The sequence below is a fragment of the Silurus aristotelis genome (assembly GCF_946808225.1).
Source record: "Silurus aristotelis genome assembly, chromosome: 19".
Taxonomy (NCBI): Eukaryota; Metazoa; Chordata; class Actinopteri; order Siluriformes; family Siluridae; genus Silurus; species Silurus aristotelis.
The window spans coordinates 19,204,129-19,221,795 of NC_139592.1; the positions used below are offsets into that span (position 1 = coordinate 19,204,129).

Sequence of the window (17,667 nt, forward strand, 5' to 3'; positions counted from 1 at the left end):
TAAAAGAGAGAGATGTAGAGGACAGGGGGTTATGGAGACTGATAATCCGCTATGACGGCCCCTAACTGGAGCAGCCGGAAGAAGAAAAAGCTTTAGGATACATGAGAGTACTCGGGTGTATTCAGCTGCTTTCTTCACCACTGTTGCGGCCACATCATTGAGTCTCAGCACGGCGGTGACTAGTTGACTAGTCTATACAGCCGCTAGTGTTCAGTATATGGTAACAACGCCATAATGGTATGATGTTTGTCTACTTTTCTTGCAGCCCAAGGTTTAGCCAATAGAGAAAGCACCTTCACAGATAAACTGCACAAGCTTGTAGATGATTGGACAAAGGAGGCCATTGGACCTGCCATCCCCAAACCTTCGCTCAATCAGCTCAAGCAAATTCAGCAAGCACAGGATTTAAGTGGCTGGAACCAGCACAATGAGGTAATCCATCCATTCCACCACACTTTCTTATATGAGCTCTCAGTGTTGTAATAGAAATAGAAATGAATAAAAATTCAAACCTGCCCAGCTGTTGGAGATCTAAAACAAAAAAAACCCCACCTTATCGTACACCGTTTATCATACAATGATATTTACACAGTATGTTGCGTATGTTGTTCTTCAGGCTTCACCTGCGGCCTGGTTCCCCACGACCACCCTGAACCCCACAGGAGGCCCCATTCCTTCAGCCTGCACTCAGCCCTCCATTCCTCCTGTATCACAGCAGAGCCTTCACATGCAGACCCAGCCCCTTCAGCCGCTTCAGTATGGCCAGCCTGGTATGCCCGTCTCTAGTGTTTCCATTTCTCCGGCACCACAATCCACACCTTCCTTTACATCCACAGCAGCAGCTCCACCGACCACCATCGCCACCACCTCCACCACCTCTTGCTCCTCCACAAATGCGTGATATTGCTTCTCTAGTAGGACAACGGTTTCGTAAGGATGGGACAGGAGAGTAAAGATTCCCACTTTTGAGAATGTGAAAGCCAAACACTGAATTTAAATTCTTCTGGGTGTGCACATATATTAAGATTTCAATGAACTTGTTTTTGTTTGGAATTTTTTTCTTTTATTCCATTTGATTTTTTTAAAGAATAATCCTAGAAAAAAAGGACTATTTGAGAATTTTTAAAGTGCAATTAGTAACAGAATTCATCCTTCTGCATCATTGTAAAGTGTGTCCGTATAGCCTAATGAGAGATTTTTTGTTTTGTTTTGAGACTACACAGAAAGCTGCCGTGTTCAGAGAGATTAGAGACCGCACACACGCCGCAAATGAGCAGCGAGAGCAATCGCATGTTCCACAACAAAGCATGAAGAGCGTTACCTCAAAGCCATGGCCTCAGCCATGTGACCAAATTTCCACACCGCTTAACGTACGTAATGCACGGCATGTTCTTTCACATTTCCTCTATTTTCTAACACTTCCAGTAATGGATTTAATCAGATGTCAAAATTGAAGTGATTTGCAGTTCTAGAGAAATCTCTTCAAATCGCCCAGTTTACTTGAAAGTCAAAGCAGCATTGATTGCAGTATTTCCTCTTTTTTATTATCAAACTGTGAGTCTTTGCATTGGTTTTAACATGTAAGCATAATAATAATAAAAAAAAGTATATACAGTATCTTCTTTATCAGACTTAATTCCATTTGCTCTCACGTTATAGTTTGATGAGTGATATTTGAGAGACTACGGGGTGAATTGAAAAGATGAAGATTTGCACCTGTTTCTTTCCTGAGTAGCACTAAACTCTTTTTTTTTTTTCATTGAGATAAGGCCAGCCTTAAACCGTAACTGTTTACATATATATTTACCCTATATCTCAAAACTGAGTAAATCAGATTTTATGGACACACAAATCCGACACCAGGAGGGCCTGTTAGCGTGCGCTTGAAGTGTTCGGTTTCCCTGGAAAGTAATTTTTTTTACATACATTCTGTAGACAGTGAACTGACCAGCGCCTTGGGAGTCAGTCACGTGGTTTGAAAATATGTTTTTACCATTAGAGGAGTCATTCGTATTGAGCCGAGTGTAATGTACAGTAGGATTTTGGTTTTAAATGTTTTTTGTGTATTTTTCCAAACGGACGTCGTGTAATTTTAGTAAGGACTACAGGATAAGGGGGAGAGAGGGAAAAAAAAGGTCAGGAAAAGGAGAGAAGTATGTTTTGTAACGTTCCTAACTGTTGACTTGTGGATGTTAAGTGAACATAACTGTTGCACATGATTACTGCGATGATAAAATGTCCAGTAAATCTGTGTCGATTCTCTGTTTTCCGGTGGTGGTAAGTTTATGTACCGTCGAATCACTGACTTTTTTCCGTCTCATGCCATTTGCTCTTTCTATCCTGAAGTGTTACCAAAATGTAATCTAAAAAGAAAGCATTATTTTTGTATTTTGAACCAGGCTTGTATGAAAACAAAAGAAAAATGTACAATGATATACTGATTGGTGTTTCAGAAGCTGTAGTTGTCTTATTATGGGTCACAATGGTTCTCAGCTCTGTTGCTGGTGTTCCCCTGCTTCAGTTCCAAGATTTCTCCATGTGTTCGAAGTTCGCTGAAATTTAGTGTTATTTCTATGAAAAAGTAAATAAATCATTTTCACTGATCATGTTTACCAGGGGACCCCAGATTACTGTAACTGAGTACCAACAATTAAAGGTTTGTGATCTAGACTAAGACTAAACCTTTATTGCAGGTTATTTAGCTACTGTAAAACCAGACCTAATGCAACTGTTGATTTTCTTTGTTTTGTAACTAATCTGATTAAATGATGGTGTTAAACCCCGACATGTGATTCCCTTTTCTTTGTGGTAAATCGGCAAAGCAATGCAAATGCTGTGTAATACAACATATTACCAGCAGAGGGCAGAATACAGTTCAAGGCAGGCAAATAGTAAAACTTGCTTAAAATGTATTAAAAGCATTCAAACCTTTTTATTTTTCGACAAACTAAGGTTAATGAGCATGTAATCACGACGAATGGATTCAATTTGGACATGATACAAGTCATTGCATGCAGAATGAACATCTGGAATTTTGTTTTGACTGCTGCAATTGTGTTTCGGTCTAATACAAGAGACCCAATCTGTAATAATGTCATTATGATCACCTAAATAAAACCAAAGAAAAGCAAAAGAAAGAACCACAACAACGATTCCATCCCTGGAACAAAGCTCTTTTGAAAACATCTCTCATTTTGTCTGTGTTTAAGGTGTCAAAGCTCAAAGCGTGCCATCGGAGCCCAATTTTGTGGAAAAGAACATAACATAATTGTGACTTATTGTCGCTTGATGCAGCCAGTCAGTGATTTCAGATGTGAGCAAGAGCATGTCGCCTGCTCTGGAATATACAGTGGCCAGTTTGTTGGTTTCAATCATGTTCTATAGTGGGTTCAGAAGTCAGCTCGTTTCTTGACAATGTACCCATTGTGACTGATGGGTCTATATGCATCCATCAATGGGGGGATTTAGCAGTTCGACATGGCTGCAACACAATGATGCTCTTCACAGTGAACAAGAAAGCCATGCAGAAGCTCTGCAGCAAGCAGAGGATTCACTGTACTCTCTACAAGGCGAGCTGCAGACAACCCTTCTGCATCTCTGGGACGCTTCTGTTTTGCCACTACAACTGGCTCCAACCGTACCTGTTCTTATATACATATATACATATGTTTAGAATTGGTACCCAATTCGAACTTTTACTATAGTGCCATTATATGCACTAATAATGCGAATAATGGCGTTATGACCCCGATTCACACTACCATTTCATTTTCTAATAACCCTTTGTTCTTCATGGTCAGTGGACATCTGTAATTATTAACACAAAAGCAAGCAACATTAAAGCTTTCACACACTTAGTGGTCTGTTCCACATATAGAAATGTCTGCATGTTTGCATGGCACATGTTATATTGTTCAACTAAAAGCATCTTTTCAGCTCGATGGCAAAACTGATAAACAGGCAATGAATATAAGCAACACAGCACTGAATAATATCCTCTAAGCAAGCAGAGGCACACTAGTGTGAATATGCACGTTCTATAAAATGCACGTGTTTGGGTGCAATGTGCCGCCCAGTACAAGGTTTATAGCTCTGGGACTTTTCATCTGACTATCAACTATCAACTCGGCAAGTGATTTTTAAGTCTGAGGCAGTTGCAGAGGATCTATAAATAAACCTTTTTTCAAAGCACTACCCAGGGGTAATAATAATGATGCAGATATAAAGCTAAACCTTGTGTTTTGATAGTCAATGAGGGGACATCCTAATGAAACGAGAACAGGAAGTGAACAACTGACCTTAAAACTTTGCACCCTAGTGCCATTAAAATACGGGCCTATTAACGGGAGGCCTTCGAAAACAACTTTTATCAGTAATCAGTTTACTGACAATAAATATTTAAGAATCAGTTACTAGCAGAATAAATATTCAAGGTTGGCTTGAGTTTGGTGCACCTTCATGTGTTTACTATGGGTGTAATGTATCTGAGTTAAACCCGATGCACATTGATTATTAATTAGGAATTTGAAAACCTAAGAACTGAAAAACACTGGCACACATAGAAGATAAACTCTAAGGTAGAAATAGCACTCTCTGACAGAACTCAAACTTCACAGTCTGTTCAAGCCTCTGCAACCAGGCAGGAGTTTCTGAAGCATCAGGACCCACACTTTATGGTTCTGCAACAGCTTCTTCCCCCAAGCTGTCAGAGCCCTAAACATCCTGCTGAGCTCCCACCTCCTTAACTGTGCACTATGGAGATTAACACACATTCGCACAAAAAGCACATCTGCAGTCTTCTGCACTCGGGGACTTGAACTGTTTACTATAGACATTCACTCATTCTGTTCAAATATTCACATTAAGCATTGAACACACATGCACTCTGTTCTTACATTACTTACATTTCATCCTTATATCTATCACATCTACCTCATATTCTCTGCACCTTAACTCCGCTATGTTTAATGTTTACTCCTGCTGTTTACTGCCTATGCACCTTGGTCCGTTAGTAATGCCATTTCGTTCTTTTGTATACTGTATAAGTGGATGAAGAAATAAAGCCCAAGTTGAGTTGAAATACATATAATGAAAATGAACGCTACACCCCCACACGTGCACCTTCATATAAACAGCTCACGACATTTAAATCAAGTAAATCACAACATGCAAACTATACATCAAGTTCTTTCCAGTGTAGAACTCAAGAAAGATGCAGCTCAGCTCAAAAGCCCATGGTCATTTCATTTCATTTCATCTTCTCCCGCTTATCCGTAATTCGGGTCGCGGGCCCATGGTCATACTTGTTTTAATTTTTACAAGAATGAAAAACTCATATGGCAAAGAACATTCATGTAATATCATGTCTTTGTTTGGAACCTATACAAACATCTTATTCGAAATACTAATGACGGTCAAAACTTTCATGTAAGAAGGTTTGATTTCTTCTTTCTGGTTATTGTTCTAGTTGTCTTCCTTATAAAAGGTATCAGAAGTGGTAACATTGGGTGATTAGTATTTCCCTTAATTTCACCCAAACATATAGATAATGCACCTGTGCATAAAGTTAAATCCATGAAGATATTCTTTACACGAGATGAATTGTCAAATCTAAAATAGCCTGCTATAGAGCTATATATAGAGTACGTAACAAACAGTACATTTTTAGTATTATTACACCCCTTGTAGATAGATAGAACATTAAGCGGGATGAAAGAACGCAAGCACATTTTTTTATTGAACCTGGAATAGCAATGCAAATGTACTAACCAATACCTTCACCACTGAATATAAATTGAACTGGAACTAAGCACAGACCCCTTCAAACCCCTTGGGACAAACTGGAATACCAAACTGTGCCTGTATTCACTAATGCTCTTGTGGCTGGATGAACCAAACACCCAACTCCAAAATCTAGTGGAAAGCTTTCCCAGAAGAGTGCACCTTGTTTTACCAGGTGGTCCCAAAAAGTTTAGAGCCTAGCGATCTACAAAGTGTATGGAATTCATCTCAACAAAAATTACAGCCTGTCACAAAAAATATTTACAGAGTATGCTGACCTGTTTTATAGGCACCCTATCTGTGACTTCATACCCAATGAAAATCAATCCAGAAATCTCTCCAGTGGTCTGGCCCCCTTTGCCAAATGGAGCAATGCTTCACAAAGTAGAAGTGGAACCAAAAACATGACACAACTTTTAGTTAACCACTGAGGATGGAAACTGAAGCAAGACTTTTCTGTGCACGGTATTCCCCAGAAGCAACAACTTTTTCTTTCGGCTGCTCCCATTAGGGGTCGCCACAGCGGACCATCCGTCTCCATACCACCCTGTCCTCTACATCTGCCTCTTTCACACCAACTACCTGCATGTCTTCCCTCACCACATCCATGAACCTCCTCCTTGGTCTTCCTCTTTTCCTCCTTCCTGGTGGCTCCATCCTCAGCATTCTCCTACCAATTTAACTCATGTCCCTCCTCTGCACATGTCCAAACCATCTCAATCTCGCCTCCCTCACCTTGTCACCAAAACGTCGAACATGCGCTGTCCCTCTGATAAACTCATTTCTAATCCTGTCCATCCTCATCACTCCCAACGAAAACCTCAACATCTTCAGCTCTGCTACCTCCAGCTCCACCTCCTGCCTTTTACTCAATGCCATCCTAACCACTAGACTACCAGGGACCCTGGTATTCCCCAGAAACTAATCACTGATAATGGTTCCCAGTTTACAAGCCAGATCTTTAAAGACTTTGCAAGTTCATGGAACTTTGGTCATATCACTAGCAGTCCTGAGTCCTCCAAGGAGCCATTTGTAGTGCAAAGCACCTCTATTAAGAGGGATGGGAAAGACTTGTTTCTGAATCTGTTATACATTCGTCACATTCCTTTAGACAACGTATTGGTTTCACCAGCACAGCGACTGATGTATGGGGTAACACGTACCAACGTGACTATCAGTAAGCAGATGCTGAAGCCAAGGTCAAAAAGAGACGAATGCACTGCGTGAATCCCAAGTGGTACGAATGCAAACAACAAAAGGACACGACAAGATTGGGGTTGTTAAGAGCACTCTCACTGAGCCCAGATCGTATGTTCAGATGGTAAAGCGTACAGAAGGAATCGTTTGCATCTACTTCCTGCAATAGAACAACTCCCACACTACACGCAAGTCGATCGGAAGGACTTGTGGTCACGATTCAAATGTGTGTCAGACAGCAACAACGATCCTGAGGATATACCGCACACTGATGAAAACATTCGAGCTGAACTCCAACTGCTCGAAAGTTACTATACCATACCAGATGTATGCTGTTTAACCGTTTCGTGTTTTTGAAAATACGACGTATAGAATGGTAGTGCAAGGAGTTCTTTTTTTAATATATTTTGCTTATTCATTTCAGTTGCAATTTCAGTTCTGCATTATATAGATGTTACATATGTTTAAGATGACTACTTTTTGTTAGAGGGAAGTTCTAAGGAAAGGTGGTGATGATGTGCAGTCCAGTTATGATATACTTGGGGTGTGTTTAAGGAATGCTATACTTATATACAGTTCTTCTTTATGTTGAAATGTCCCTAGTGGTGAGATCTACAGTTTTGTCATGCATTGTTTTTTGACAGCTAATGAATGCACGGGTTTGACGTTTTCAGAGGGAGTGGCTTCTGACTTAGTCACCCTCACACTGTCTCCTCTCCCAAATTACCCTGAAACTGTCGCTGTCACTAAACCTTCACACACACTAGCTCTTCTAGAGGAAAGTTAATTGAGATATTTCACGTTTTTTTCTAAGCCATGTCCGGTGCATGCTGCCGGTCTCCCTGTAAATATATCCGAAATCCAAAGGTCGCCTTTGCGCGCGTGAAACACTTTTAAACTGGGATTAAATCAGATCAATTTGGACCAAATCTGGAAAACTTGTGGATATTATTGTGCATTGGCGGATTCGGAGATTTTCCTTCTGGATCCCTTCCTCCATCCGTGAAGCACCTGGACTGAAGAAGGGCTCGTGGGGTTGTGAGTGATTGAGTGCGCGCGCGCTCCGCTTCGCTCCTACCGCAGGACGAGATGCGACTGCAGGTGCTCGCGCTTCTCCTGCTTCATCTGCAAGGAGCTCCTGCTCAAGCTCAAGAAGGTATGCATTCAATAGTGGAGAAAACAAAACGTTTTATATGTAGAGGTGGAGGAAAGCAGATGCCTGCTTTTGCAAACATGCAAAAAAAAAAAAAAAAGAAGAAGAAGAAGAAAAGACTGATCCGTTGCTGAACGTGGTAGATTTTTGTTTTGTAAATACAGTTTCACTAGTGGTGACGTTTTATTATGTAAAACTCATTAGATGTTGTAGGATTGGCTGGGTTAAAACTCATCACCTTCTGCACACTAAAACATACATGAAAAGATGAAGCAAATGAAATATTCTTTTATTTAAAAAAGTGAAACTAAGGTTCAGTGAGACCAGCAAATGTCTGACTGGCAGGCTGAATTGAATTAGATCTTGCTTTACCACCTTAGACAAACAAGAATGGTGAAAGTCGGTTATAGTGAAGAAGTATGGATTGCTGTGCCAAAATTGTGGTTAGAGGTGCTGAAAGTGATGAAACTGTTGATAGAAACTAGGCAGAATTACACACTCATAATCAAACAGAGTCAAAACAGTAGGCTGTGAGTGAGAGCTTAACAATCTGTACTATAAACACTAGACAGAGTTCAAAAATCACCTAGAAATAATATTATTCAGTGTGAGACACAGGGCATCTATAACCTCCATTATATTCTATTATATTTAATGTACTATCATTCTAGACCTGAATACAGTCAGAAGAAAGAGCTTTTCATCAAATACATCATGGTGGGTGTGATGAAAGTGATTTTTATTCCCCTACGTTATAAATCATACCTATGATTTTTACTCCATTAAATCTCAGATTTTTTTATTCAGGTTCACAAATGAACTTTTACCGGATTTCTTTTTTTTTTTTTTCTTTTCCTGCTTCACCTGAGTAGGTGTGCCATGGTATTCTTAGCACTGACTCATGATCCGGAGAATCTACAGAACATTTCCCACATACCTTCCTTTAGTAAACCCGTCCGGAAAACAGGTTTCTGTTGTTTTTCAATGATTAAAGATAAGCGACTGGCATGTTCTTGATTTTGGAAACTTTAGCAAGTTATTTATTATATATATCTGTTCAAAAAATAATTAAACCCAACAGATCTGGAGTGAAGTCAAGTGCTGAAGTCCATCTGATAAATAACGAAAAACACAAACTTGTAGAAATATATACATTTATTATGTATATATATATTTTTTGTATGTTTTGTATATTTAATTATACAATATATACAATGCATATTAATAAAATGAAAAAATGGACTATATGGCTGAAGGTTTGAGGACACCTGACACAAAATTTGTGTTGTTTTTGAACATCCCATTCCACATTTAGTCCTTTTTTATAATTATAATATCCTACACCCTTCTCAGTAGATGCTCCACTTGATTTTAAATGTGCTTGTGTAGATCCTATTGATGTAGGGTAAGGAAGCCTGGGGGCATTCCAATTTTTCCCAAAGGTGTTCAGTAGGAATGAGGTCAGAGCTCTATAGCAGACCGTTCGAGATCTTCCAGCCAAACAAGTGTAAACTATATCTTCATTGTGCTCGCATTGTTCACAGGGGCATTGTCATGCTGGAACAGATTTGGGTCTCCAAGTTGAAATGAAGGGAAAATCTAATACGGTGTCATCCAAAGTCATCCTACACAATTGCATGCTTTCATCAACTGTGGTTTGGGAAAGAACCGTATATCAGCTGGAAAAGTCAGCTGTCCCAGTAAAATATAATACAATCATAGTCCCATATTGTCTATAAGCACATACAAAATAGTTTAAATCAAAAACTATTGTGGGGTTTTTTTTCAGTGAGTTTTTTAGATATAGAACTATAGATCTTTCAATATCCAAAGTATCCTTCAGGAAGTTAGTTTTTCGCTTACAGTGTAGGTTTTGAGTCATTTTTGTCCTCGCCTCAAGATAACAGACACAAGAAGACTTTGAACAATGATACAAAAAAAAAAGAAAGGAATGCAATAGCTTCATTTCCTAATTCCTAACAGAATTTGACTGATACACAGATTTAGGAGAAATCTATTTTTTAACACCCACTCAATTTGCATCAGCGTGCGAGCAAACTACGCTGTAGGGTTCATTAGCAGAACCACCCAAGAGTGAGTCACTTCCAGTGGATATATTGACAGCTTTGGAATGATTAACCAGTCCTCTCCTTAATTGTTCCTCTCCTTTTGCACACAAAACCTCTAGTTGGTTTTTTTTTCTCCTAAAGAACTTTGCCTCTTAGAATCCTGGTGGGTATTAATGCATTGTAATCAGTGTTCCTGATTGTGCTAATGTGTAACCTATTTTCCCGGTGGTTGCAGTGTGTCAGCAGGGTAGTAAAGTTGTTCACTATCAGAAGCTAGGTGTAAGAATATATTGCCCTATCATAAACCTTTAATTAGATGTCGCACTACGACGCTAAAGTTCATTGGGTCTGTTAGCGAGGTAGACACTGAGATGATCGTTAAATTCAGAAATGATTAATTAAGACTTTAACCCAGGAGCCTATATGGTTGGTGTATTTCCATCTTATAGAAAAACATCAAGTTTGGTCTCACAATAACAAGTCATTGTGACTGAACTTGTTTTACAATCTTAAAGAACCTATAGGTGAAATAGGACGAGTGGCAAAACATCGACAGTGTTGCGACACACATATATGTTCAAAGCTCAGAAGGAGAAATCTTACGCTTGTTTACATTTAGGGAGTTTACATTTTTTGTCTCCACGCTCCTACTCCAAGTTTCATTGACTATGCTGTTCCTGTTACAGTGATTCTTGATAAGATGAGGCTGAAGTTGATGTATGTTCATGTTTAAAGAAACACAGATTCTTTTCATGTCTGGAAAAAAATATACCAGTAGTGAACTATATACAGTTATTAATTATGTATTTGTATTATTTGTGTAGAATGTATATATAGTGTACAGTCTAAATAGATATACGTATATACAGTATGTAATGACCTGTATACAGACAGGTTGTTATATTTGTTATATTAGTTAATATTTGGCCATTTACAACTGTTGTTATTATTGTTATTTTATATATATATATATATATATATATATATATATATATATATATATATATATATATATATATATATATATATATAATATAAACCATATTTTTTATTTTATTTTTTTTATTAATTTTTTTAATATTTTTTAAAAAATCCAGAAAAAATAATAATTTAAAATTATATATAAATTATTTCGTATTTGATGGAGTGGTGAAATAAGTATTTGATTTCTTACCAACCAGCAACAATTCTGACTTCCACAGACCCAAATTAGTCCTGTCCCTTTAAGAAAGATCTCCTAATATCAACTCATTATGTGTATAAAAGACACCTGTCTCAGAATCAACCTCTTCCATTCAAACCTCTCCACCTGCATGGGAAAGACCAAAGAGCTGTCAATGGATGTCAGGGAGAAGATTGTGGACCTGCACACGGTTGGAATGGGCTACAAGACCATCAGCAAGCGGCTTGGTGAGAAAGAGACCACTGTTGGCACGATAATTAGAAAATGATAATCTCCATGAAGATAAGCTCCATGCTAAATCTGACCTCATGGGGTAAGGATGATTCTGAGAAAGGTGAGGAATCAGCCCAGAATTACACAGGAGGAGCTTGTTAATGATCTCAGGGGAACTGGGACCACAGTACAACTATTGGTAACACACCAAGGTCACTCTGCATAAAAATGCACATGAACAGGCCCAATGAGCACCTAAATGATTCAGAGACGGTTTAGGAGAATGTGATGTGGTCAGATGAGACCAAAATTGAGCTCCTTGGCATCAACTCGACTCGCCGTGTTTGGAGGCAGAGAAATGCAAAGTATGACCCCAAGAACACCATCCAAACTGTCAAACATGGAGGAGGTAACATTCTCCTTTGGTGCTGTTTCTCTGCTAAGGGTACAGGAAGACATTAATTCGTCTGTAATGCACTGTAGAATTTTTGGTGAGAACCTCCTGGCCTCAGCCAGAACACACAACATGGGTCGTAGATGGGTTTTCAGCATGACAATGACCACAAACATACAGCCAAGGGAACAATCAGATGGTCTTGTAGCCCATTCCAGCCTTGTGCAGGTCTACAATCTTGTCCCTGGTGTCCTTTGACAGCTCTTTGGTCTTGACCATGCAGGTGGAGAGGTTTGAATGGAAGAGGTTGCTTCTGTGACAGGTGTCTTTTATACACATAATGAGTTGATATTAGGAGTTATTTCCCAAAAAGGCAGGACTAATTTGGGTCTGTGGGAGTCAGAATTCTTGCTGGTTGGTACAGGATCAAATAATAACTTTACACGATCAAATACAAATGAATTTATAAAGTTTCTTCAATGGGTTTTTTCTGTATTTTTTTTATATTCTGTCTGTCTCTGTTAAAATAAACCTACCATTTAAATTCTAGAATGTTCATTTCTTTGTAAAGGGGATACATTTACAAAATCAGCAGGGGATCAAATAATCATTTCCCCCACTGTATATATACAGTACAGACCAAAAGTTTATATATATTATATATACAGTACAGACCAAAAGTTTATATATATATATTATATACACAGTACAGACCAAAAGTTTGGACACACCTGCTCATTCAAAGAATTTTCTTTATTTTCATGACTATGAAAATTGTAGATTCACACTGAAGGCATCAAAACTATGAATTAACACATGTGGAATTATATACATAACAAAAAAGTGAACTGAAAATATGTCATATTGTAGGTTCTTCAAAGTAGGCATCAAGAGAATGCCAAGAGTGTGCAAAGCAGTAATCAAAGCAAAAGGTGGCTACTTTGAAGAACCTACAATATGACATTTTTTAGTTGTTTCACACTTTTTTGTTATGTATATAATTCCATATATAATTCCACATGTGTTAATTCATAGTTTTGATGCCTTCAGTGTGACTCTACAATTTTCATAGTCATGAAAATAAAGAAAACTCTTTGAATGAGAAGGTGTGTCCAAACTTTTGGTCTGTACTGTGTGTGTGTGTGTGTGTGTGTGTGTAGGAAATGCAGCTCTTATATATACTGTATTCAGCACTATACTATATTGAATTTTATAATATATCAAAATAAGGGCTCATGAGAAGACAGTGAATAGTTAATTGAGAGTCCAGTGATCACAGCTTTCAATTTGCAGGGTTTAGCTGATCATTCTGGTTTCACAATTAGCTGTTTGAAAGCATTACAGGAGTAAAGCCTTTCCTGAGAGCATCTCCTGAACTTCAGCATAAATCATTTAAACTATAGCTGGAATAGTGTGTCGTGTTCCGGTAAAAATCTCGATCATGCACACCATCACCATATTTGACAACAAAATGATGATTGTTGGATAAAACTGCCTGAAGCTTTAGGGCTGCATTGTTTATAGTGATTGGTATTTAATGGTTGCTTATTATTTGTTAGCGTTTCACTCTAATTTCTCTGAAAGCCTTGTGGGTAGACTTGTAGGCAGCTTTTTACTGAAAGAAGAATGTTAATCCCTTTAAATAGTTAATAAATTGAAAGAAAAATGTGTAAACACTTTAATAATTGTCAGGATCTTTATGTTTGCATACGAGATGACTACATACATTAATTTTTTTGTGTCCAGCATTACGTTTTCGGTCTCAGGAGTGTATCTGTTCAATTCCTGCTCAATTTCTGACCAATGATTTGATCAAAGCTTTAATCTTTGCGCTTTTAGACTTGGCCCATTGTTTTTTGCACAGGAGTGTATTTCAGCACAAAACCTTGTTGCCTCATCCAGGCTAGACCATAATTACAGCTTTAGAATCTTTCACAAGATGATATCCCAAACATACTTCTAAACCGACACAGTTATAGCTAAGAAAACAAAAATCAGCATTGACCATCTCATTCTCTGGATTGAAACCATACCAAAAGCCTGTAGTCTGAATTAAAAGCGGGAAGTAGACATGCATAAACATAATGTAATGGAGCGTAACATTTTCTGAATGGAGTCATGCAACAAGATCTCTCTACAAGTGATGCTAAAATTACTGGAATAGACTCTGTGCTCACTTTTCCTTCCACTTAATTGTAAGAATGCAGATTACTTTTATACAAAGATTTTGTAGAAAAAAACTCAAACAAATCGCTTTGTTTTCCTGAATGGTGGCAGTGAAGGGTAGCACAGGATCTGAGCTGCTTATGGTAAAAATAAGTGGCAAAACATCCAAGTGGAAATAGAAAAGTAAGAAAAAATACAGGTATGTAGAAAAACAATACCTGTGTAAACATTTAAAGTTAGCTATGCTAACCAATATTGCTGTTGACAGTGTTCGGAGCAAGCAAACAATAGAGATAATTAAGTTGGATTGTGTAAAACCAGGGATCAATTGCTCCTACAAGCCTGGTGTATTTCATGACCCTTTTATGAACCTTTTCAGGTGTTGATTCAGAGGTAAAAGCAGTTACATGGGTCACAGGTACCCGAAGCCTAGCTCTGAAAACCCCTCACTATTATTAACGCCTAGTAGCGAATTGAAAACCTTTCAAATAAAAATTCACAGAGCTCTAATTATCTGTTGTTTGCTGAGAACAAGAGCCAAAATGTGCCGGTTGAAATGAGACTACTGATTATCATGTCGTGACATGGAAGACAAGGTTGCTTTCAGATTCCTTACATTCAAGACTAGATTCCTGCACCGGGCTTCATTCCAACAATAGATCCCCTGCAGAGTGATTCATGAGCCGGTAAATTATGGGCGTTGCAGACTTCAATGCTTGGTAAGTGAAATATTAGAGTAGCCGCTACTACACGCGGGGACTGAAAGAAAGGCCGTAGTGTTGACTATGAGTAGTGGGAGCCTGGAGAGAGAGAGTGGCCACTCATAGATAGTGTCCCTATCTCTTCCTGTCGCCCGGCCCTCCTCCCTCTGTTGATAGACTGCTGTGTGCACACTCACCCTATTGTGCGCTTCTATGATCTCAGCAGTGCTAATGCGGACACAGACACATGCACATGCATTCTCACACACTCACACACACATACGCACACACACCAATACCAGTACACACGAACAGAGTTCACATTTATAGCGTTGTGACAATCCTGAGCTTTGTTTTTTAGGAATGTCTGTCTGAGGAAGCTTTACTCCTTCTAACAGCCACATCACGACCTCAGATGTGTTTATTGAAGACATATCCATAAAACGTGTGAACGAATATAACTAAATGCTCGATCAATACAAAACAGGAAATTGTGGTTGGAGCTTTTGTGGCGTTTTTTTCTATGACCTAAGTAACAATTAGGACTAGTTTTGTTTTAACCCTGCTAATTATACAAAGTGGGGCAGGGACACACTGTACAGAGTAAGGTTGATTATATCATTTAATTATATATTCACCTAAATATTTAATTTGTTCACATGAATTCGTTCAGCTATTCAAAATATCCAACATAATGAAAAAGTATAGTTCTAATTAAAAAAGCTATTTATTACATAAACTACATAAATTGTTCATTATAGGACAAGGTCAAACATTTTTATGACATGGTCATATAATTTGTTTGTTTTTTAAATTATATTTAATTGTAATTATAATAAAAATAGCATGTATTGCAGAGATCTTGATTGAGATTTTTGTCATATCACTAACCCTCCACTAACACTGAACACAATTTCTTCATTAAAAATAACCAAATGCTTTATCAAAATGTAAACTATATCATTCGCATGAACATTTATTGGCCTTTGATGTACATTTACACACGTTTTCTGTACTTCTTTTAGCACAGGGAAATTCCCTTGTGTGGTATTTACAGATGTGCGACAGGTGCATTGGACTAAGATTAGGTTGAGCAAATGTTGAAATTTCCTGGAAAATCTGGTCTGTACACATGATTTCCTTTTTTCCTTTTAAAACTGATATTTCAGGAAGTATTTGTAACAATCTCTAGTGCAAAGAAAACGTCGATCTGTTGATTTATAGGTGTATTTATGTGGATATACTGTATAATCAGTCATTTAATGCAGCCTTGCTGTTACTCTAGTGATTGCTCCATTGGGGAATAGTGATTTCAATTTACAGTAGTTGAATACAATAGCAGTATATAATGTATTAAAAAAAGATATATAATGCCACTAACAAAATAATATCAATAGATTCTAAGCCACTAGTTCAGGAACTGTTCCTCTTTAAAGATGCCGTGTACAACCTCCTCGCTCTTATCTTCTCACTATTTACTTCCTTGCTAATAAGCTCGGGACTGTCACATAGCTATTAATGTGCTAATGTGTGCTGCTAATGAGGTGTGTGCTTCTGGGTTGTTCCATTGTAATGCCACACAGCTCGTCGATAGCGTGATACGTAGTCATTAACACACAGTACACGCTCGCAAAGGTCTGTGGCACACGCCAACGCACTGTGGCACTCGCAGGAATTGTGGTTACCCAGTTGACTTCTGAAATGCTTTCAGAGAGAGAGAGAAAGAGAGAGATGGAGGGAGAGTGCGAGTGACAGTGTGTCTGCTTGTATGGCTTTTTTGGTCTCTCGGTTTAGAGGACGGTAAATTAGCGCTAATTCCACCCTCAAGCCAGTGACCCTGCTGAGCTTCCATTGCAGATTGATGCTGTTTCTCGACCCTCCCTCTTCACTCGAATTCATAGCTACGGGCACATTACAAGCCCTTGTACTACCAGCATTAGCCTGTAGCGTTCCTGTGACCTCATTCACCTTTGACCTCTCCTTCACAACGCCCCCGACTTTGCGTCTGAGTGTGCGCATGGATGTGCTTTGTTCTGTGTTCATGGCCTTTTATGATGCCATTTGAGTACAGGGGGTTTACAACTGACCCTTAATTTCTGCTATTATTTAATTACTGATTGCTCAATGTGGTGCTTATATAAGTAATGGTGTATATAAGTAAAAATTATGTTGATAAAGTTTAGGGATTGGGGATGCATGTGATGGCTCACAAGCGGTGCCTGATGCTGCCTGTCTCGAAGCCAAAGTCTATAAAGTTGATTATTTTCCTATAACAGGGAAATACATTTAACATTTTAAATAGAATTGCAATGGGTTCAAGGGCCTAAAAATATCACATCAAATAACGTTTAATTATTCCACAGTAATGCTAAATTCTCAAACCTGATTGGTCAGATATTGTTGATAATTTTATTTTTTAATTTTCATTGGCTTGGATGAATACCTAAAATTTGCAACTTACATATCAACGTTTTTGGCAAACACTCAACAAATATATACAAAACTGTGTATAAATGGGGGTCAGACATGAATTGGTAAGGATTGCTTGTGATTTCCTAACATGAGTTGTGTTTTTTGAGCTTGCTTACTTCAAGAGACCGAAAAAGCTAAACTGTTTATGCTAAAACAAAAGTGTTCTATGTGATATATGTGTTGCTATTGGGCAGGTGTACAGTTTTGCTCACCTTTCTAGATGTTGCACAATCATTGGGCAGGGCTCTTACTGCCCCAATGAACTTCATTAGAGATTTTATTTCACCTACTGTTTTTGAGGTACTAATAAAGGTCCATTGGAATTCATCACAGGGTTG

General features: G+C 38.3%; 2 protein-coding genes across 8 annotated transcripts in view; both read left to right on the plus strand.

The window, feature by feature from the left end:
• The window catches only part of wnk3 (WNK lysine deficient protein kinase 3), a 55,329-nt gene extending 52,544 nt beyond the window's left edge, over nt 1-2,785 (plus strand). For all 7 annotated transcript variants that reach the window (XM_083570458.1, XM_083570459.1, XM_083570455.1 and 4 more), the window contains 2 exons: nt 266-432; nt 617-2,785. In XM_083570458.1, the coding sequence (XP_083426584.1) occupies nt 266-432; nt 617-901 (452 nt within the window). In that variant the 3' untranslated portion in view covers nt 902-2,785. The remainder of the gene's footprint in view (nt 1-265; nt 433-616) is intronic.
• Nucleotides 2,786-7,653: 4,868 nt separating this feature from the next.
• Nucleotides 7,654-17,667, plus strand: part of erbb3b (erb-b2 receptor tyrosine kinase 3b) — a 33,007-nt gene continuing 22,993 nt past the window's right edge. The window contains exon 1 of the mRNA XM_083570463.1: nt 7,654-8,134. Coding sequence (XP_083426589.1) covers nt 8,068-8,134 — 67 coding nt within the window. The 5' untranslated portion in view covers nt 7,654-8,067. The remainder of the gene's footprint in view (nt 8,135-17,667) is intronic.